Here is a 19,779-nt window from a genome sequence, read left to right as displayed (position 1 = left end):
CCTCAGCTGAGACGTTAATTGGGATACTTGTGGAACACAGGCAGCAGCTCTATCAGATGGGCCAAAAGAAAGTCCTGCTTTGGCCAATTAAAAGTGATCACCATCATTATTTTGGCCCTAACCTTTGCACTTAAGTTTCACCCGCCTGTAAGATGGATGTAGTAGAACTTTCCCACCACAGAGGGAGCTGCGAAGATTAACTGTTTAACGCTTGCACAATGCTTCAAAGATAAGTGCCTCATGCACCAGCAGTGGTCCATGGACCACAATTTGAGAGCCACTGAGATAACACAGTATTCTTTGACTGGTTTCGGTGGTAGCCGTTTTAGTCTGTATCAGCAAAAAAACCTAGGAATCCTTGTGGCACCTTAGAGACTAACACATTTATTTGGGCATAAGCTTTCAAAAGCTTATGCCCAAATAAATGTGTTAGTCTCTAAAGTGCCACAAGGACTCCTCGTTTTTGTATTCTTTGACAGTGGCCCCGCACTTCTTGTCCAGCGGAGACACAGCTCACTGCTGGAATCCCATGGGAAGTAACTGCTAACTCACTATTAAATATTTCTGGATCAGGTGTGTTTTTTCCTAAAACTCTCCAAATGAACAATATTTACTTGTATGTATTTTCAACCAACGATGCCTCTGAAACGCACTCTCAAATTTAACCCCCACCCCTGCATTTCATGGACAGGGGTCAGATTCTGACCTCCAGACCAGAGCCCACATTCAATGCTTGGGGGTCCACATTGGGCCTGAAACGGGGAAGGGGACTGGATTCTGAATCCTGGCCACATCTGACAAAAGTACTGTGTGATCAATCAATAAAGAGATTTCTGCATTTTGACCCATTCTCCTCAAAGCACCTCAACAGCACCCAGCACCAACAAATCTCATCCAAAACCTTAGTTCTGATTCAGCTTTGAACTCTCTCTTAAGGGTATCACAGATCCAAATATCCCCTCCTTCAGTTAATTCTAGTCTCCTTTTGTAACCATCAAAAAGGAAATGACATAAAAGTATCAGATCATTTCAAACAGAGATCTGGTCCAAATGCATATTCAATCATTATAAAGAATTGTCACGTACTGAGAGTTCATCACAGATTTAACAATCCTTTAAACATGTTTTATAACCAGTCTGTTTAGGACCAAGATTCCTACTTCTGGTACAAGTATTTGGGTGCGTTTATGAAGTGGAATGGTGGCATCTAGTGGCTGGTTGAATTAATTGTCAGGGTTAGTTTTCCCCTAGGTATCCCATTCTGGAGTAATGTATGGGCTCATTTTTCCATTTGTAATTAAGTATCATTAGTTCAAATAATTGTGAATCTTTGGAATAGGATCAATTACTACCAGCCCAGGTGCATCTCAGCCACTGGAGAGCAGTGAATACCTACTCAATTCTCAATGCATTTGAAAGAAAACCAGTGTCCTGGACATTTTCACCTTTTTTACATAATGACATAGCAAAGCAGAGTGCCTGGTGTATATGACTTGTTACTGGTGCTATTCAAATCCATCTATGGTAGCTGTCATTTTCCATAGTATGGGAAGAATGGTTAATAATGCACCATGGTTACACAAATGTTTAGATTAGAATCTGCACTGTTATTGTAGCTAGGTTAGTCCCAGGATACCAGAAAGACAAGGTGGATGTGGGAATATCTTTTATTGGACCAGCTTCTGTTGGTGAGAGACAAGATTTCAAGCTACACAAAGCTTAAGAGTAACGGCTCTATGTAGCTTGAAAGTTTGTCTCTCACCAACAGAAGTTGGTCCAATAAAAGATACCTCACCCACCTTGTCTCTCTACATTAGCACTTGTCAAATTCAAGATATTTCTATTTCTGCACATGTTCGGCTCATACCTCGCTTTGAACATTACATGTTGGGAAAGGCAGATGCTAAAGGGCAAGAGAATGCAAGTCAACCAGACTATCACGGTTATCCTCTCATTAGTGGCTTTGCAAATGAAATTAAAAATCCCTTGCTTTTTATGAACCAAAGATGGCCAGAACTGACCTGGATTAAACATTTTATTATAGCAATTGAACATCTAGGAGCCAAGTCCTAGGCTAATTTAAGTCAGTTTAGCTCCGTTCGAGTCACTGGAGCTATACAAGTTTACACCAGCTAAGGATCCAACCCTAGAAATATACAGTCCTCTAGTACTGCTGCCTATTCATATCAGAATTAACTATGAATAGGGAGGGACACACTGCTTCAAACCAGCCAGAACCCTGGCTCAAACCTCAAAGCAAACCCAAATCCAATCACTGAGGTTCAGCAAAGTGTTAACTCTTTACATTATCATTCGCTTCTGCTGGTTCACATGCCCAGGAGTCGACATGCCATAATACCACTAAAGTTTTTGGTCCAACCAGTAACAAGAAGTTATTACAGAAGTGCCAGTTAATATCTCTGTAGTTAGGGTTGTGTTGATCTTCACACTTCTAGCAGGTCTAAAAACCCTTGGATTCACAGTTTAAAATCAGATGCTAATATTTTTCCCTTTGAATAAAAGAATCCTTTGCACTGAAATCTGTCATGTTTTCAGCACATAGGGGAATTATTTTGGGACGTGTATTAATTTTAAAGTGCGACCGTACCTGAGCATAGGAAAAAGCATTTGTTAGGCTTTAATAATACTCTTCACGCTGCTTTGTGCATAAATAACTCAAAAAATTCTTAATTTTAAAGCCTCAGATTGGTCCTGTAGCTAGTTGTCACTGGAGAATGCTTGCTTTGCTGAAGCTGAGGAACAATGGTAATGAAGAGGTGGTAACTGTCTGAATCAGTAAGGAAAATAGGTACAGTGCATTTCCAATAAGCCATTTTCATACACACACAAAGTACAGGGATCCATATATACCATATACCCACTCACATATCCAGATATCCACTAGCAGATAGTCTCAGCTCCAGCCCCACAGCTCACTTTTATTTCCCACTGAGCTGTGGTTTTTTGATTTTGCAACCAAATTTCAGATGTTTTGGGGACTTTTGCCTCCCTGTACACACCAGCCTCCTGAACACACATGCGAACAAGATGACTCCTGAGACAGCCAGACCTTATCAGCTCCTTCTAGTCCATTGTCACTTGAAAGAGGACTCTAGAGTTTTATTTTCCTATCTGCCCCATCTGACCCAAAGTCAAGTTGTGCGCACAATTTAGGATGCACCGCCTCGGAGCGTATAAAGGCTGGATTTGCTAAATCACATATTCAGACTTTCATGGAACAGTGAATAAGTAGGGTGCCATTTTGTCTTCTTTTTAAAGCACAATGTGATTACACAGAATTGGTGCTTCCTTACTCTATAGAGCTGCTCCCTATATGTATCCAGAGACTTATCTACTGAGTCTGCTGAAATAAGCTTTTACTACTTTTTTCTCCCCTCATTATACCTCCAGGAATACCACAGCTATAAGAGAAGGAGCTGGGTGGTTTTCTGGCTCATGCGTCATGAAGGGCACATTGAATCATCTTTATTGCTGATGTGTGAACCAGAACACAATTCAAGTTGGGTTCCAATTCCAGTTTCAGGTTGTGGAGCAAGCATTTAGGAAATGATCTTTTCACTTTTCAACTGTACCGATCTGATCTGGAGGAAAAAAGAATATGGATCCCCACCAATGCCATTTTCAGTCTCTTTTTAGAGTAGGACCTCACTTAAACAAGGCAACTCACTGGGGGGGGATGGGGGGATGCATTATGCCATGCAACAGTTGATTATTTACACAAGTTGGCAATTCAAAGTTCCAAGTCTCACACCAGTGTAAAGTTGGTCATATTCCATGTAAGTCACACATTTAGCACGACTAATAATACACAACACTACATACTCTATCATAGAATCATAGAAGATTAGAGTTGGAAGAGACCTCAGGAGGTCATCTAGTCCAACCCCATGCTCAAAGACTGACCAATGCTAACTAAATCACCCAGCCAGGGCTTTGTCAAGCCGGGCCTTAAAAACCTCTAAGGATGGAGATTCCACCACCTCTTTAGGAAACCCATTCCAGTGCTTCTCCACCCTCTTAGTGAAATAGTTTTTCCTAATATCCAACCTAGACCTCCCCCACTGCAACTTGAGACCATTGCTTCTTGTTCTGTCATCTGCCACCACTGAGAACAGCCTAGCTCCATCCTCTTTGGACAGGGCTTTGGCCTCCCCAAGGAGCCAAACAACAAAAAAAAAGATTGCGATCTGCGGCGGCAATGCGGCGGGAGGTCCTTCGCTCCAAGCAGGAGTGAGGGACCGTCCGCCGAATTGCCGTCGAACAGCTGGACGTGCCGCCCCTCTCCGAAGTGGCTGCCCCAAGCACTTGCTTGGTAAGCTGGTGCCTGGAGCCAGCCCTGTCTTTGGAACCCCCTTCAGGTGTTGAAGATTGCTATCAAATCCCACCCCATTCTTCTCTTCTGCAGACTAAATAAGCCCAGTTCCCCAAGCCTCTCCTGATAAGTCATGTTCCCCAGACCCCTAATCATTTTTGCTGCCCTCTCTCCTATTTGTCCACATCCTTTCTCTAGTGGGGGGCCTAAACTGGATGCAGTACTCCAGGTGTGGCCTCACCAGTGACGAATACAGGGGAATAATCACTTCCCTCAATCTGCTGAAAATGCTCCTAATAATGCAGCCCAATATGCCGTTAGCCTTCTTGGCAACGAGCACACACTGTTGATTCATATCCAGCTTCTTGTCCACTGCAATCCCCAGGTCCTTTTCTGCAGAACTGCTGCTTAGCCAGTCAGTCCCCAGCCTGTAGCAGTAATGGGATTCTTCCATCCTAAGAGCAGGACTCTGCACTTCTCCTTGTTGAACCTCATCAGATTTCTTTTGGCCCAATCCTCCAATTTGTCTTGGTCACTCTGGACCCTATCCCTACCCTCCAGCGTATCTACCTCTCCCCCCAGCTTAGCGTTATCCGCGAACTTGCTGAGGGTGCAATCCATCCCATCATCCAGATCATTAATGAAGATGTTGAACAAAACCAGCCCCAGGACTAACCCCTGGGGCACTTCACTTGATACTGGCTGCCAACTAGACATCGAGCTATTGATCACTACCTGTTGAGCTCAACGATATATCCAGTTTTCTATCCACTTTATAGTCCATTCCACCAATCCATACTTTTTTAACTTGCTAACAAAAATACTGTGAGAGACTATATCAAAAGCTTTGCTAAAGTCAAGGTATATCACGTCCACTGCTTTCCCCATATCCACAGAGCCAGTTATCTCATCATAGAAGGCAATCAAGTTGGTCAGGCATGACTTGCCCTTGGTGAATCCATGTTGACTGTTCCTGATCACCTTCCTCTTCTCCACGTGCTTCAAAGTGGATTCCTTGAGGATCTACTCCATGTTTTTCTAGGGACTGAGGTGAGACTGACCTGTCTGTAGTTCCCCGGATTCTCCTTCTTCCCTTTTTTAAAGATGGGCACTATATTTGCCTTTTTCCAATTGTCTGGAACTTTCCCCAATTGCCACGAGTTTTCACAAATAATGGCCAATGGCTCTGCAATCACATCTGCCAAGTTCCTCAGCACCCTTGGATGCAGCACATCTGGACCCATGGACTTGTGCATGTCCAGCTTTTCTAAACAGTCCTTAACCTGTTTTTTCACCACTGAGGGCTGCTCACCTCCTCCTCATACTGTGCTACACAGTGCAGCAATGTGGGAGCTGACCTTGTCTGTGAAGACCGAGGCAAAAAAGCATTGAGTATTTCATCTTTTTCCACATCATCTGTCACTAAGTTGCCTCCCCCATTCAGTAAGGGTCCCACACTTTCCCTGACCTTCTTCTTGTTGATAACATACCTGTAGAAACACTTCTTGTTACCCTTCACATCGCTTGCTAGCTGCAACTCCAATTGTGCTTTGGCCTTCCTGATTACACCCCTGCATGCTCGAGCAATATTTTTATACTCCTCCCTAGTCATCTGTCCAAGTTTCTGCTTCTTGTAAGCTTCCTTTTTGTGTTTAAGCTCACCAAAGATTTCTCTGTTAAGCCAAACTGGTCACTGGCCATATTTGCTATTCTTTCTGCACATCAGGATGGTTTGTTCCTGCACCCTCAATAAGGCTTCTTTAAAATACAGCCGGCAATCCTGGACTCCTTTCTCCCTCATATTAACCTCTCAGTGGATCCTGCCCATCAGTTCCCTGAAGAGGTCACTTTCTATGCTCAACAGAACCAAGTTAGTTCCTATGAGAATTTCCACTTGGTATTTTATAGGTCACATTCCTTGCCCATACATTTTGTTCAAACTACCACCATCTGTGCCCCCAAACCTAGTCAGAACTTGGTCCCCCTTTGCTCTGTGCACATGAAATTCCAACCATTACATTGTATTAACACTCCGATCGTTTGTACTAAATACACAGCAGACATCTTCATAATTTCTGTAGACCAACATACAAACGTGGGACCTGAACCTGAAATCTTCTCTCACTCAGGGCCTCTGTTGCCTGACAAAGGACTGCAAAATCAAAACCTCTCTCACTCAGTGACCCTTCAGGAGTTCAACACAGATTCCTGCTGTAAATGAATAAATTGTAAGCACTGAACTTTTATTTTACTATTAAACATCTATATAAACTCTCCTTCCAGACCTCAGTGTTAGGCACTCACGGGTAAGGACAGAGCTGGTCAAACAAATCTCATTCAACTATTGAGCCCAGCAAGTAAACTGCCTCTGACTCCAGCAGATAATTCTACGTCAGGCCATTGGGAACTATGGTGCTTGGATGTGGACATTTAAAACACAGAGCATGGCTGGTTGAACAGAGGCACCTATTCATCTGCAGACATCCAGCTCAATCCACCTTTTAAAGAGGATTTGACCTTGAATTCAGAACAAAAACTGAGAGTAACTTGGGGGAGGGGGGCGATTATCATTTCCTTCAGCTGATAATGGTGAATACTTCTAATAGTGCCAAGAAGCTCTCCATGTGCAGGAGTCCCACTGAAGTCAGATACAGCTCCACACATATTGAAGAACTGGGCCGTGGGAAAACAAAAAGCAGTGTTGAAAGATGAACTGGCACCCATACCGGTCCCATCCAGCCACTCCTCAGCGGTGAGCCAGGCTCTTAAGTTCTCCTTTTATTTAACTATGTCAATCGAAAAAAGCCCCCAGTTTGAGGCTAATTCTGACCTTAGTCAGAACGTTCATTGCTGACCAATGAGAGTATGGCTTTCATTGGCTTAAAATGATCTAGGTGTCTCAAAAGTGAAGATAGGCTGAAGCCAAAGAGTTTGGCTCCAGCTCCAAACATTCCCAAAGGGGTGCAGTTTAGGTTTGGCCCATTAGGTTGGGAAGGGCTGGCTATTGGTTGGGGGCACACTCTGCAGAGCCAACACAGGTCCCTTGAGTACACTGGTTCAACTCATTTGTCAGCTGCGTGCTTTTAAACAATCTGAATTGTCTTCAGTGGAGCCCAGGCAATGCTAATCTCCCTTAGCATCTGAAGTGAAATTGGAGCGTCAGACATGCCCATGTTCCTCCAAAAGCCAGTAAGTATAGCAGCCGGGCAGGAACACCAACTGCATTTTTCTTTGATGTTTGCCTGCTATGCTCCTAAACAGTCCCAATCAAAGAGAAACCAAGTGTTGGGATTTCCCAAAGAACCTAGGGGAGTTGGGCGCTTCATTGACTGGCTGGGATTTTCAAACTTTTCTTCTGCTGCCAGGCCACATAACACAGCAGTGCACTGCCAGAGTCAGCCTGACTCCGGGTATCGATATCCATCACTGCAAATAAATGAGATGCCTGGTAAGTGCCTATGCTGCCAGCCTTTACTCAAACGTAGAGACCTTGGGCATGTAATCCTCATTAAAATCGACAGGCGTGAGACTATTTGCTTCAGGCCTGCTCATAGGAGTAAGAAGATGCAGGGTCGGAGCCCTAGATCTGAAGCAGTTCCGGCTGCCCTGACTGCTGAGGGTGGTATTTTAAGAGGAGGGGAAGAAAGGTTTCCCTTATGCCCAGCTGCTTTTTCAGCTGGGTTTTATGATCATCCAACCCCTTCAGTTTTCCCTTTCTGAACTGGGAGCTGCTTAACATTCTTAGCTCAGCTGTTGCAACTGAAAATCTCTGGCAGGCTGTGTCATGTTGCTCAAGTCGTGGCTGAGCCTACGTGGGAGGTGCAGGAGGGGTCCAGAGAGACCAGGAAACCTAATCAATCAGACAAGAATAATTTCAAGGTAGCAGACCCTTATAACCTTTCCCCTTCTTCCCCTAGATGGTACATCTGTCAAGCCAAAGGTGCACTCCTATTTATTTGGTAATGGATTTATTTTTTTCTGAAAAAAACATTGAGATTAAATAGCAGGGTTACAGCCACTCTGGGCATGGCAGAGGCTCATCCTGCAATGATCTTTACGCATGCAGATCTTGTGCTGGCACTTATCCTCTGGCTGCATGCCTTACACGGTACTCAAGACTGCACTGAACAACTAATAAATCACACACCATCTTCTCAACGACAGATCGTAAGTTGCCATGACCTCTTCACCAGCCACACTCAAATCCCCCAGCGTTCTGAAGGACTCCTATTACTAGAGGCGTTCTCTCCTCAGAAGAAAGCCATTTCCCCTCCTCCCCCACAGATAGTCAAATAACTCTGCAAAAAAATACATTAGTGCATCTCATTCAGAGTACCTCTGTAGTGCATAGACGTGTTCCCTCTTTGTGGGGTGGGTGCTGGGCCTCTGTCAGCCACAGTTCTCTCACTCATGAAATGACAAATACCAGTGATAGTTGCATAGGTTTGTAAAAAATTCTAGAGCATGATGACACATTTTCCATTACAAAATTAATCTAAAATGACCTAGATTGGTTTGACAATTTATACCACATGATTTTGAGAACTCTCTCTAATGGCAAAATCCTCAAAGATATTTAGGTGCCTAAATCCTATTGAAAGATACCTAAAAACCTTTGAGGATCTGGGCCATGGACTAATACATACAGCACAGGATCAGTATGTTTTCCTCAACACACACACACACACACACACACACACACACACACACAGCTTCTGCCTGCATTAGCAGGAGTTGTGTGTGTCAGTCATGGTGAACACAATCACTTCCTTTGGGCTCTCTGAATGACTTTTGCATAGCATTTTGCACATAACCATAAGAAGGTCTTCATTTCTTTCTGCATCTAGGAGAAATAAAAAAGTGTCTGTCTGGAAATAGGCCATTTTGGTTCACAAGCGTTGCCTACTTGTCTCACTTCATCACAAAGCAGGATGAAGACCAGAACATAGAGGATGAGTTCCAGCATGGTGGGTTCTTTCTGGAAATCCATGAGCAGGACGTAGGCGAAGAGCAGCAGGAAAACAATGTAGAAGATGACGTTCCAGGAGAAGACCACAAATGGGGAGGTGAAGAATGAGGCATAATACAACAAGAGCTTCTTGCTCCTCTCCACGGGCTTTTTCCTAGATAAAAAAAGGATGATTTCAAACACACATCTCTCAAGCCTTTAAAAAAATGTTCCTTGTGAAACTAAAGTAGTGACCATGCAAACATGCCTGATTTTTTAATCGAAAAAATCCCTTTGAAGTGCTGTCAAATAATTATAGTCTGGGCAGCATCCGTTAAATGTCCCTGACTCATGGTACGTTGGCAGGGTGGCCTATCTTGTCCTTGAAGGACCAGAGTTGTTCTGTCTCTGGCTCATTCAGCCACTAGACATCTTGTTAGCAATCCCAGCCAAATGAGCACTGATGGGATCACTTGTCAGCCGGGAATTTTGCCGAGGCCATGCCTCTCCTTTCATATAGACCACCAAACTGCTGCCAAATGGTAACAACTTGTGTTCCCTAATTTCAAACTTTGTCCTCCTTGCTATCATGCTCAGATTAACCTCCACAGCAGATGGACTCTATCACAGGAAAGATGGATTTGCATTTAAGATACTGGAGTGGCACTTGAGAAACGTGCGTCCAATTCCTAGTTCTGCCACAAAGTCCCAGCATGATTTTGGGCAAATCATTTCATCTATCCTGTGCCGTATTTTTTCATCTGTAAAAAAGGAAGGACACTTCCACTTAAAAAGGCTGTTTGGGATCAGGACCGGCTCCAGGCACCAGCCCACCAAGCATGGAGGGGGGCGGCGCGGCGGGGCGCTCTGGCCCGAGAGCGGGGCCACGACTGGGCTCGCCGCCTTCCCCGTGGCGCTCCGGCCGCCGGGGAGAGCGGAGCCGCAGCGGGCTCGCCGCCCTCCCTCCGGCGCTCTGGCCAGTCAGGGAGAGCAGGGCCCCGGCTGGGCTCACCGCCCTCCCCCCGGTGCTCCGGCCGGTCAGGGAGAGCAGAGAGCCATGGCAGGCTCTCCGCCCTCCCCCCCAGCGCTCTGGCCGCTGGGGGCTCTCCTCCCTCCCCCCCCCGGCGCTCTGGCTGCCGGGGAGAGTGGAGAGCCCCAGCTGGGCTCTCCGCCCTCCCCCCGGCACTCTGGCTGCCGGGGAGAGCGGAGAGCCCCGGCCGGGCTCTCTGCCTTCCTCCCAGCGCTCTGGCCGCCGGGGGCTCTCCGCCCTCCCCCTGCTCCCGGTGCTCCGGCCGGTCGGGGATTGCGGCCCCGCTGGGCGGGGGGGCGGGCGGCGGGTGGCTTTTTTGCCTAGGGCGGCAAAAAAGCCAGAGCCGGCCCTGTTTGGGATACGTTCATTGTTTAGGGCACTCAGATACTATAATGAGGTGAGCCAGATATTAGCACCTAAATAGGTTATATAGACATGCTTCCCTTCTGTTTTTCTACCAATGAGAACCCTGTTACCTGAAGGAGATGAAACCACAGCCGATTAAAGGGAAAAGGAACAGACACAATATAATCTTCCAGTTCTTAGTGTCCCTCGAGATCTCTCCATACCACTGTTTGGAAAGGAAATTCTATAGCAAAGAGGAGAAAGATTCATCCAGGTTTTATTGAAGCAGGGTAGAGAAAGCAGAACTGTAAAATGTGTTTGATGTTTAATGCAGAAAGCCCAACAATGATTTCTACTGAAACATATTAAGTTGTTGGATTTCTGTAGCACTGGAGGACTTGGGAGCTGCAGAAATATTGAGCTACTCAGGTCAAGAGACAGGAAAGGCTACTGCATAAGCCCACTGCTCCATCTTGTGCCAGAGACTAGTATCCCCAGGATGTTCCAAGAGGTTTTGAGGCAGGAGAAGCAGTTAGTTTCATTTAGCTGAGGGGAGTCTTAGGTAAAGACACCATTCTGCTGAATGCTATGCCCAAGAACACGAGCAGAGGGAGGAGATGCACTGGGAGTAAAAATCTCAGGCAGTCTCCATCAGTAGACCCTCTATGAATGGATTGTGTATATTAAAACTTTCCTCTCCTGGCATAACACCTGTGGGTGAATCACCACTCCCCTCCATGCATACTTTGATTCATTCAATGCATACTTTGCACGTGCAAGTTTCAAACGCACCCCTCCACATGGGGCGAGGGCGTCAGAGAACCAGTTCTACAGCATGTTCCTTTTAGCAGCACAACCATCACTTTATCTGATCGCGTAGGGGAGGAAGTAATTCACAATGGCAAAGGGACAGAGTTCACTTTGCTGTGGGATGCTTCTCCGAAACGCCTGACTTCCAAATAAATGAGAGCCTCGGCCATTGTATTTCTTTAGGATAGGTGTTTTCAAACAATTAATCTATATAACCTTTAAAAAGGAAGTGAGCACAATATTTACATCGCAAGTGATCAGTGATCTTTTTCCTGTGGGGGTGGGGGGGAAGAATCACTGCTTTTTAGCTTGTGTTACCTGCACTCCCGGCTGCGCAATGAACTGCTGATCTTTAGCTTCCACAGCAAGTTCCAGGCAATTGCTCCCACCCCAGGCTTCACAGGAATAAGTCAGCAGCTGTTCAGCCAGCTCTTCATCACTGCTATAGCACTCAGAGAACAGCTCTAAAGGAGAGACAGTCCCACAAGGACAGAAGGGGAAAAAGAAAGCCCGTGTCAGCCACGCACCTCTTCACTCTACCCAGATCCCTGGCCCCGTTTCACTCATGCTCGCAGAACTCAAGAGGCCGGAAATCTTGAGACTAAGGTTCGTAGCGCAACATTCACTCAGCCATTCTGCACAGCCTGTATATTTTACAATATAATCAGTGACACGCTAAGCTACATATTTAATAGGAATAGGAAATACTATGTTTGTGCAACATGACTGAGCTAATGTAGCTGCAGGAGTCAACTCATTTTTTTTCTGACCGGCATATTTGCTTGTAGAATCTTCAATTTGCATTCGTAACGTTTTTGGCAATTAATGTCCAATACAAGAGCTCCGTCCCCATTTTCACAACCGTAGATTAGAAGAGTGGACTCCAAATTTAATGTCTGCATGGAAGTGTATGGTGAAATTCAAACTGATTTGATGATTGCATATTGATATCAAAACTAGGTTGTGATTAAGCGCTGAGAAGTAGTCCAGTAAAAATGGTACCTTCTTACTTAACACATCTGCTCCGTGTGTGTGTGTCTAGCTACTGGTTGCGGTGATAAAAGTGAGTCTTTGTAGCACTGGACTCCCATTGCCCCTGCAGAACCAACACAGCTAAAAGTGAGCAAGCTGGCAAAGTCCCTTCGGTGCTGGCAAACCCATTGCAATATAACTTGCGAACACCAGGGGGATTTTGTAGCGATGGCACATTGGATAGAGCGTTTGAGACTGTACGCAGACAACCTCACAATTCCATTCGTCAAAAGGCCTATGAGAGCTCAGTCCTGGGCCAAGCAAGTCAATAGCAGTTTTGCCATTAATTTCAATAGGATCAGGACTGAGCCCCAAATTCTGCTGGCCTTATTTCCATGAATAACCCCGTTACTTTCAACAGGGTTACCCAAATGAGGACGGTTGGCAGCATTCTGGCCTTAATATTTTATTTTAGATAAAAATAAGGGTGAGGAGGATTATGGGCAAGATTTTTAATGGTATTTAGGTTCCCCAAGGTGCAAATAGGTGCCCTGTAGAATTCTGAAAAGCACTTAGGCACCTAGCACCCATTGATTTCAATAGGAGTGTTTGAAAATCCCAGTAGGCAACTAAATACCTTTAAAAATCTGACCCTATAAAATTAGGCAATTTTTACAAACCCCGTACATGAAATAAAATATTCTGACAACACCTATTAAGTATTTCAGCATAACCCATGAGATACAACCAGCTCCCCAAATGAAAATTCAAATTCACTTGAGAACTGGGTACGTTCTTTCTGCACAAGTGTGTAGCTTTGATTTCCCTTCTTGTGTGCTGCTTTGAACCATGGTGAAAAAAAGTGTCCCCATTTCATTCTATGGGTATGTCTACACTGCAACAAAAAAAAAAAAGACCCATGGCAGTGAGCCTCAGAGCCTGGATTGGGCAGAACGCCGCCTCATACAATCTGCCGCCCCAAGCACCAGCTTGCTTGGCTGGTGCCTGGAGCCGGCCCTGGCTAAGACGCTGCACTGGGACTCAGAGCTGGGCTCAGCTTCCAGCCTTGACATTCATCACACACTTCCTGTAGGTGTCTGTGCAAGTTTTAAAGACACAGGCCTCATTAGCCACCACAGACCTTTTTTATATTATTATTTATTTTTTGAGTGCTTTGCCTATCCAGGGCCAGGAGCTAGCAAAGAATTTTCTGTCTGTGTCCTCTGCTCCAGTCCACAGAGGCCTCTTCTTCTATCCTCCCCCTGGAGGCTCTTGCCAGCCCAGCCAGAGGCTGTCTCTACGACATGACATCCCATAAAGCTTTCAAGGAGTACAAGTGAAAAATCTTGCAGCTCTGCATCCGTCATTACAAGCTGCTGATCACCACCTGAACATGGCTCATGTTTCCAAGTCTGTTAACACAGGCGCTTACCTACTGCTCTTGTCTCGTATTCATTTGCCAGCTCCTCAGACTCCCCAGCAGCATTAATGTCATTTTTCACTTTTGCCAGGCTTTTTAGTAGTTTACTGGCCCCGAGTGCTGCCAAAGTGCAGCCCCTGGTCTGTGAAGAGACAGAGAATCAGGAAGTCACATGGAGCTCTTTGCACGGCACAGCCATCACCATTCTTCTCCACTATTGGCTCAGAGCACCAACAGTTCTTCCGTGCAATGTGAGGATGTGTTCCACTGCTTAAAACCCACAGGCTTCTTCCACCACCCCCTTTTACATCATTGCTTTGTCTTTCTTGCCTTGTTTGTTTGTTCTGGTGGTTCATTAAAGGCTGGTAAACAGAGCCACGTTGTCAGCAACGGAAAATGAAGATCCAGATCCACAAAACAAGCATAGTCCAGCCACTCAATGCAACACCATCACACCAGGTTGTAACTGAACTATTCTAGGCACAAGGTGACTCATTTTGTCTCTATGGTTAAAATCGCCTTAAAACCCTCTCCAAGGTGTCAGGAATTTAGACACGAGTCCTGGAGTCAGATGTTTAGAATGCTCTCTACAGTCCTACACTGCAGCACACTCACCTGGACACCTCCTGATCCCTGCTGAACTTGCCATGGCTTGGCATGGGCACAGGAACCTGTATTAGCAGATTGGGTGCTCAGCTTAAGACACACAGGACAAAAGAATCAGGAGCGTCCACTAAATTTCAGGTGCCTCCATTTTTGAGTGCCCAGTTAGATAACCAAGAATTAAGGAACTAGGGAAAATTTTAGACTATGACCAGTCAGTCTTTGAGACTGGATCACTTGCTGATTAACTGTTCTGTTCATTCCCACCGGGGCACCTGGCACTGGCCACTGTCAGAAGACAGGATACTGGGCTAGATGGACCTGAAGCCAATATACAGTTTTGGTTTCCTTAAAAAATATGCCTCTCTATTTTTCATTAGAAGTAGAAACTAGATCAAACCATATGCCTGGATCACATGATCTTCATACTGTGAAGAGGGAGGGGGTTCATAATCCAAACATGGGCCCAGCTATGAATTTCACAGCTAGCACCTTTCAAAGCCTGAATCAACCCCTCCCTCAAACTTTAGGTGAGGAGAGTGTCTTGAAATCCATATATGGATCCAAATCCAGATCCAAATTTAGTAGCTCAGGCCCATTTAGTTAGGAGATTGAGAGAGGAAAAATTGTAAAACGTTTTAAATCGGTAGCTTATCTATCATGCATTTGAGTTCCCAGGTGGTTACTCTGGGGAGGACAGAGGGCAAATGTTTGCAAAGGCTTAACATGCCAAGATAAATACAACAGTGGTGGGGGAAAGGGAAAGAACCCTACCTGTTCCCAAATGACTTTGGATAACTCCTTCTTGTTCTGAAGAACTGACCAGATAAAGAGAGCTTGCAAGGGATGCCTTGTAATAGAAGATTCATCCTGGCAGGAAGTAAAGGCACTATCTGTTCAATGACCTTGGTTTTATTTTTTCAATCAAGTAGATATTAGGTAACATAAAAAACAATTTCCATTTCCTTCACTGAGCCATTTTCAATTGAAAGCTCTCTCATCCACAATGATATGAATTTGGGGTTCTTTGTAGCAGGGCCGGCTCTAGGATTTTTGCCGCCCAAAGCAAAAACAATTTTGGCCGCTCCCCCCCTATTTAATTACCCCACCCCCGGCCCCGCCTCAACTCCGCCACTCCCCCAGATCCCCAGCCCTGCCTCCTCCCCCCAGGCTCTCAAGCCTAGGAGGGAGTGGGAGAAGCAGCGCTGCGCCGCAGCCACTCGGAGTCTCCCCCCCCAGGTTTGAGAGCCTGGGAGGGAGGGGGAGCAGCGGCGCGCGAATCAGCTGTTTCGCGTGCCGTGGCAGCAGTAGCGGAGGTGAGCTAGGGAGGCCGGGGCACATTTTTAGGGGCGGCATTCTAGCGCCGGCCATGCCACCCCTAAAAATGTGCCGCCCCAAGCACCAGCTTGTTTTGCTGGTGCCTAGAGCCGGCCCTGCTTTGTAGGCCTTCATTACAACATTTTAAAACTGCTCTGAGATCACCACAGTATAGAACCATGCCCCTCACACAAAAGACTCACGTATTCTTCTAGCACTTGAGCAATGCAAAGATCCATGCCGTAGATTAACATGTGGAATGCATCAGTACGTTCAAGGCCATTGCACTCTGCACAATTTGTAGCATTTTTTAAACAATTGAAATACAAATTCATTACTGTTATAATGGCAATAGGGAAGACAATTCTTTTCCTACTAAGGAACACATGGCTAGATAACTGATTGGTTACTTACCAACAGCCGTATTTCTGTCTCATCCTTGCCGTTCTTATCCTCTTTTTTGATGCTTCTTCGGAAGTCCTCAACCATCTTCCACACAAATGTGAGGAGTGCATCATTGTAAGAGTTCTTAGCAATCTGCAGGTTCTTAAACACCAGGCTGCTAAAGTTGTTGGAGAAAAGCTCTGTAAGGACCTCCTTGCTAAGAAACTTCCTCAGGTTCAAGCCATTCTCCAGAAAGAGGCGAACAAATTTGGGCCGGTCTTTGATAAGAGCTATAAACATGACATCCTGAAGGTCTGCAGACTGGGGAGAAAATGAGGAAAAGCCAGGTATTATCACAAGGCGAGCTGTGGATGGCTGAGCAGAATTCATTGTCCCCTATCCCTCTGCTGTTGCTCACATGTTTTGTTATGGATAAATATTGGTCACATTTTGCCTTTGCTCCACATTTCCTTCAGAATGCAGCCATGGCGGTGGTTTGGGAAGTGACTGAAATAAGCATACCTAGCTATTCTAAGTATAGGCTTCATCAAGAATTTCCAGATACCTTCTGCACTCTGCCCCCAAAATGCCCAAATCTGACTCTAGAAAGCCCACTTTTAGAAAGGGTGGTTCAGTCTCTGGACTCTTTCAAGCCTTGATCTCTGCTCAAAAAGAGCAAAAAATAATATTAATCATCAGCTAATATAACAACCACCATTGTGGCTGACAAGGAACTGGAGCGAGACCATCAGTTTCCAAGCAGTCGAGTAACCTACCTGAAGTAATGGTATATTTCATACCCAGGTAAGCTGTGACACTGCAGTGCCATCATAGCAATGGGTTTGCCATGTTAGAATACCCTTGTCTGACAGGTTAGTGTATTTTAAGCCTATACATTCTGCTCACTTCAGAATGAGCTGGAATGGAATTGTTATTTACAAACATCAGAAAAGCGATGCCTACGTAAATGGTGCAAGTAAGAATTTCACTCCTTGTCTCCGCCAACCCCACTAGCTGTGCCAAGGTGCAATCTTTGACTACCTCCCAGCGCCGGTCATTGGTGAAGATCTCATCGCTGGCCAGATCCAGTTGGTTCCACTCCAACAGCAGCTGCAGCTGCCCATTCCAGTTATCTTTATCCTGTTCATTGGTACTGAAAGCTGGAGGAGGAAGAGTCAGCTAAGTAAAGATTGGAAATTGGAGAGCACCTTGGCTACCATCCCTAACTCTCTCCCCATCCCAGCCACAAAAGAAGCCTCTATTGTCTTTTTTTAATGGTCGCTTATAGCTTTAACAGGGCTTCAGAGGTTGTGCACATTTTAAAACACACATACCTATGTGGTATGTATATACTAAACTGCACTTAAAATGACACGGATTGCATTACCTGAAGGCAGATTGTCCATGTAACTACCCAGAGCAAGCCTGTGATCCTAAAAGCATCAGGTAGTGAGTTTCAGAGGGCCTGACCAGTTCAGTGTGCCCCAATTCACTTATGTCAATCTGTATCTAATAGGTGTCATGTAAAATATCATTGGAAAACCAATGATACACACTGACCAGTAATATTCTTGTGTTGTCTATGTAGGGTAAACTCCCAAAGGACTGGACAAATGTGAAGGAAATATGGGACTAAATGTGTTTGAACCAGAAAAGTCTGGGGAGTGGGCAAACTGTTTTTTTCCAGACAAAGGAAAGGTCGCTGCCTCTATCCAGGTGCCATCACAGACAACAGGCAATCATAGTCAAGTGGCCATTCACTGGCATATCAGCACGTGCAGGACCGATCAATCTGCATTACAGAAAGCATCAGCAGGGAAGAAACCAGCACGGAACCTTCCCCATCAGACTCCCTGGCACATTTCCTCACTGCGGGGGCACTGGACTTTGAGAAGGGCACATTTCAAAAGTTCAGTCTACTAAAGAAGAGAGAGGCAAAGAACCCCAAGGTATCTTACTTCTAAGACATAAAAGGAACCGAGCACTTTGCGGGAGATCCTGACCACGGGGATGGTCAGACCATCTTGCTGACAGGAAGTGCGGTAAGAATCTTACCTGGAAGCAAGGCTGTCCTTTCATTAAGTCTTAGTCACTAGAAAGTATTTTTTTCATTTTTATTTGTTTTTAATTATTTCTGACTTTAGCCCTTATACTTGACCTCACTTAAAACACCCCTTTTTGATTAAATAAACTTGCTTTGTTTTTATTTTAAATCAACCAAGGACCATGTTTGATTTGAAGTGATGAATAGCTCCAGTTAAAGCAACAAACTGCTGTGCTTTTGTCTCTTGAGAGGAGCAACAGATCTCAGTACTCCGAGCGTTTTAGGAGAGGGGACATTTCAGGGCAGATGGTTTGGGGGAAATTCAGGACTGGGAGTGTGTTGGGGTCACAAAGTCATAACCGAGGCTGGTGGAGACCCAGGGAGGGGCTGTTGTAGGCAGGCTGCTGGGATCAGTACTGAACTAGGGCCGCCCAGAACTCAGACACACACTCAGGGAACCGCATGCTTGTCTGCTGGCTGTTGGTGTCTGGGCTCTGAACAATAGCAGCAGAGCATTTAAGGGTAACAGGGCAGGCAGTGACACAACCTCTCACTGATCAGGACTGCATCCCAGAATGTGGCCTCTGCCTGCCCACATGTAATGGGGAAGTGCTGCCTCTCTGGCACCGTCAGTCACCCAGTAACCCATGCAAATTCCTCCCTGGGTGCTCCATGCAGAAGGAGCTGCCCAGAGTTTGGGAGAGGATGTAGGAAGGGAGAAGGGGGCAACCATGCCTCGGGGCACTGACCCAACAGATGAGTTAATATCTCTGGGTCCCCTCTCTAGTTGCAACTAAGCAGTGAGTGACCCCAATTCACTCAATGGAGTCAAACCCTTTCCAGAGCCACCCTGAGGGGACTGGTAGCAGGAAGCATTGAGGGAACCCCATTCTCCATTCACACAGGTGTAAAATCAATAGAGTTTAATTTATACACTAGTGGGACTATGAGAAGAATCTGGCCCCAGCACATCTCACTGCAGTGATAAAATGGAATTTGCAAGTAAGAAGGATCAGGTAGCACCATGAGCATTAGTGAGATGAACTCTTAATTAGCCATCACCTCATTGCTGACTGTCAATCAAAGTTCTCTCTCACCCAGTGCTCTGAAGCCTTTTTATTGTGAGTTTTACACCACAAGCTGCTGAGTAATCCATCTACTAAAGTATAATTGGAGAAACCCCTTTTGTGTTGGTTTTCAGTCATTTCCTAATATGCAGAAAACACTCCATACTATGCCAAAGTCAACGTTTTAGAGGGTCTAATTGCTCAGTATTTGCGGGGGGCTTCCCTCTCCACACTGGAATTACCAGTTCTGAGATACTCCAATACTCTGACTTGCTTCAGTAGGAGTATGGAACCACATTCTCTTCTGCTACAGCCATACAACTGCCAGGAGAGGGTACCAATGTAGGATGGGGCAAGAGGATAGTCTCCTGTTCTCAATGCTTGTTTCTCATATCCAGGGTGTACGCACCATCTCCCCATGAATTTAACTCCCATTAACATCAATGGCAGTCCAAACTGGGACTTCCTTTAGGCGCCTTTGAAAATTCCAGCCTCCGCGGAAATGG

At 45.5% G+C, this 19,779-nt stretch overlaps 1 protein-coding gene across 1 annotated transcript in view; it reads right to left on the bottom strand.

The window, feature by feature from the left end:
- TRPM8 (transient receptor potential cation channel subfamily M member 8) overlaps positions 1-19,779 on the bottom strand; it is a 72,539-nt gene that overhangs the window by 25,528 nt on the left and 27,232 nt on the right. Inside the window, exons 10-16 of the mRNA XM_034785753.1 lie at positions 17,204-17,322; positions 16,193-16,483; positions 15,236-15,331; positions 13,871-14,000; positions 11,785-11,930; positions 10,788-10,900; positions 9,240-9,456 (exon numbers count right to left, since the gene is read on the bottom strand). Of these exons, the coding sequence (XP_034641644.1) occupies positions 9,240-9,456; positions 10,788-10,900; positions 11,785-11,930; positions 13,871-14,000; positions 15,236-15,331; positions 16,193-16,483; positions 17,204-17,322 (1,112 nt within the window). The remainder of the gene's footprint in view (positions 1-9,239; positions 9,457-10,787; positions 10,901-11,784; positions 11,931-13,870; positions 14,001-15,235; positions 15,332-16,192; positions 16,484-17,203; positions 17,323-19,779) is intronic.

This window comes from Trachemys scripta, chromosome 11 (assembly GCF_013100865.1).
Source record: "Trachemys scripta elegans isolate TJP31775 chromosome 11, CAS_Tse_1.0, whole genome shotgun sequence".
NCBI lineage: Eukaryota > Metazoa > Chordata > Testudines > Emydidae > Trachemys > Trachemys scripta.
This window is presented reverse-complemented; position numbering and strand designations above follow the sequence as displayed.